The 3,632-nt window shown below is 39.5% G+C and overlaps 1 protein-coding gene across 2 annotated transcripts in view; it reads left to right on the forward strand.

The window, feature by feature from the left end:
* Positions 1–987, forward strand: part of LOC107732680 (E3 ubiquitin-protein ligase RNF13) — a 32,764-nt gene extending 31,777 nt beyond the window's left edge. Inside the window, exon 11 of one of the 2 annotated variants that reach the window (XM_016544094.1) lies at positions 1–987. In XM_016544094.1, the coding sequence (XP_016399580.1) occupies positions 1–321 (321 nt within the window). In that variant the 3' untranslated portion in view covers positions 322–987. The other variant, XM_016544093.1, reaches the window with a different exon arrangement.
* Positions 988–3,632: the final 2,645 nt, after the last annotated feature.

A 3,632-nucleotide genomic window follows, 5' to 3' on the forward strand; every position in this document is an offset into this window, starting at 1 on the left:
TGGCTGACCAAAACCAAGAAGACCTGCCCCGTGTGCAAGCAGAAGGTCGTGCCGTCTGACGGCGACTCCGAGTCCGAGTCCGAGTCGAGCGACAGCGAGGAGAACGAAGTGTCGGAAAACACTCCCCTGCTGCGATCTCTGGCCTCCACCAGCGCGCATTCCTTCGGCACCATGTCCGGCTCGCTGTCCCGTCCCGATGCCGAGTCCTCGGACTACGACGAGCGCAGCGACACCACCGACAGCGAGGAGGAGGTTACCGTGGAGACTGTGGTCGTACAGCTGCAGCAGGGGCGTCCCGACAACATGGAGGCCAGCGCTTGAGGCGTTAGCCGCCGCTAACTCGAACTCTCAATGAGATTCCAATACGTTTCACCGTCACTTACAGATTATCGTCACAAACCTGTTTAATGTTCGGCAATACTATGCAGCGAAATTTTATAAATCACGATTTCCCCCCAAATGAAGTGCGCAAATTTAGCCAACTTGGACGTCACCTTTGGGAATGTCGTTAGCGCTTGCTGCCAAACTCATCTCAAACCTGTATCCGATCGCGACCAACTGCATGTTTTATACGACACCATAAGACTTTATTAGCGACACTGACATCACCGTTTTAGTTTTGATCATTAACAGCGGAGTTAACACCAGTCACTCAAGTGATCTTGGAAGTGTAGTTAGGTATAACACATCATTTATATACTGTAAGTAGGAAGTAAGTTGGGTAAGTAGATTCGAAGGGTTTTTTGTTTTTTTTTGATAACACAACGTGAACTGTTACCGATTGTCTGGTTGCCTTTTAATGTTGCTTTACTGTAAATATACCTTTCTGCTCACCCTTGTTTCTAAATAGTCTACATTAATTTCTCTTCATGATTAAAATACTACACCTTTTGCTGTTTGTGTGTCGTTTTGTCATCCAGCGCTTTGAAACCGGCACATGGTTTTAAAGGTGCTGTATGTAATTTTTTTGACTGCATATAATGCTATATCTTTGCAGATATGTGACCCTGGAGCACAAAAGCAGTGTTAAGTCGCTGGGGTATATTTGTTTAAAAATCAGCGCAAATGTATCACAAATATACGCAAAATCCAAACCTTTGCGAATCATCATTGCAAGTCTACTGTGATCATGAATAAAATTAATGGTGGGGGGGAAAAAAACTTAATAATAAAATTGGTAAAAAAATTGATACAATTTTGTTACATTTTCTATTACCAAAAAATGACTGCAAATATATCATGAATATTGGATGCTACTACTACCATCATTGCGAATCGCTAGTCTACTTGACGTGATCTCGAGGAAACGTAATCATGAGGGAAAAACAAAGATTATAGTAAAATCTGATTAAATAAATTGACAAAAAAAAACTCAGCACAAATATATGACGAATATTGGATCGCTGTTTGAACATGGTAATGGTAAACTATATTATGAAGTGCTTTTCAAACATGTAACCCAGTAGATTCAGGTTTTCCCCTAAACCATACATCTTCATCAGTTCAGAACAAATGAAGAATTTTCCACAAGGTCATTGGCTTCACCAAGTGTCGAGTTGTTTCGGTTGTAAACAGTGGATTGGTAACATCCAAAACCTGCCGTCTCTGTGAACGCTTCAACCAACCGTTGAGTCTGCAGTGACAGATACGAGCTTCTCCTTATACGGTCACATGCAGCCATGGCCGTTTGTGTTCGTTTACTGCTTATATAAACACTGAGCTTCAGCGGAGCCGCTCCTTCATTGGTGGAAAGAAACCTGAAAAAAGCCAGAGGAATTTGAAGGAGGGCAGGACGAATTCCGGGACTTATTGAGCTTGAGCCACAAAACCCAGAATCTGAAAGCAAATGCTGCACGTTTATCAGTCATGTGCTGCAAGTGTGAAAATCAGAAGCCCTTCTATTAAAGATATTGATGTAATATATATATATATATATATATTGATTAAAAGGGTCATATGATGTTGCTAAAAAGAAGATTATTTTGTGTATTTGGTGTAATGAAATGTGTTTATGCGGTTTAAGGTTCAAAACACATTATTTTGCGCATACTGTACATTATTGTTTCTCCTCTATGCCCCGCCTTTTTGAAATTTTTACAAAGCTCATCGGTCTGAAAAGCGAGGTGATCTGTTTCTTAATTCCTCATAGGTGATTCGTATGACGTGTGTGCCATTTGTTTGGATGAGTATGAGGAGGGCGACAAGCTGCGGGTTCTTCCCTGCTCACACGGTGAGTTTCTGTCTCGTTCGGCCCTTGATCAGCAAAAAATACAAAATTGGTTAATTTGCAGCTTGAAAAATTGAGTTTTTCTTTTATGCCAAAAATCATTAGGATATTAAGTAAAGATCATGTTCCATGAAGATATTTAGTAAATTTCCTACTGTAAATATATCAAAACTTAATTTTTGATTAGTAATATGCATTGCTAAGAACTTCATTTAGACAACTTTAAAGATGATTTTCTCTATATTTAGATTTTTTTGCACCCTCAGATTCCAGATTTTCAAATAGTTGCATCTCGGCCAAATATTGACCTTTCGGATGATGTATAAATCTCAATTTCTAAAAATTGACACTTAAGACTGGTTTTGTGGTCCAGGGTCACATATTTAGAAAACATGCTCAGTTCACATATTTGTTTCTCCGAAAAACAAAGCTAGAGTCAGTTATTCTACTTTGAAATGTGAGTTCCGTGTCGGAATGTCTGTTTTTGTTTTGGTCTGTATGACTCCGCCCACTGTCAGTTTACCCAATAGTATGTGGGATAGGTTGTGGAAAACACAGCATACTGAAGCCAGCAAACTGGATCAGAGATCTAAAAAGCCTCGGCTCTATGACCTGACACCTATTAAAGCGTGGATAAATCAGTCAGTCGATTTAAAGTGTTTAAGGCTTGTTGCCTTCCGTTGTCAATTGCACTCGTTCCTGCTGTGTCCTCAATCTGGCAACCCACACGAGCATTGAGTCTACTGTAAAGAGAGGGAGAAACGACATTCTCCAGTATTTTGAATTTGGATGGTCATACCCATTTTAATCGTTAGCTGTCAATACTACATACTGCACCTAATACGTTAAAGCTGCAGTCCGTAACTTTTTTTGGTTAAAAATGAGCCGAAATCAATATTTGAGCAAGTACTACAAGTATTTAGCCAATGCACAGCGGTTAGCTTATAATAATTTAAATAATTTGAGTGGTACGGGTAGGTTTTCACGGGAAATTCGAGCATGGCACTGCGTCATTACGTCACGTCTGTAAACAAAGAAGTGGTCCCGGCTACTAGACTATTGCATGTGAGGATCCTGCAGGTGGAGGATCGTTTATAGCCTTTTCTCACAGCAGCTGGAATAATTAAATATATCATTTTGATAGTGGGTTGTAATCCAGAAAGGATTATGTGTTTATGAAACACATGTGAATGAAATTAAATTATATTCCAGTTTTAAATGTGCTTCTGATTACAGATAGCCTGGGATTACACAAGATCTGTATTTTAAAGAAAACCAGTTCAAAGAGAGAATAATTTGCTTTTTGGGTTAAAAGAATTTCTTAATATGAAATTCGAAGAGTACGACAATTAGATTAGACTGTGCAGAAATTGAAATCTACACGCTAATACACACTATACTCATA

Source organism: Sinocyclocheilus rhinocerous, unplaced genomic scaffold (genome assembly GCF_001515625.1).
Source record: "Sinocyclocheilus rhinocerous isolate Xijiao unplaced genomic scaffold, SAMN03320098_v1.1 scaffold579, whole genome shotgun sequence".
Classification (NCBI taxonomy): domain Eukaryota; kingdom Metazoa; phylum Chordata; class Actinopteri; order Cypriniformes; family Cyprinidae; genus Sinocyclocheilus; species Sinocyclocheilus rhinocerous.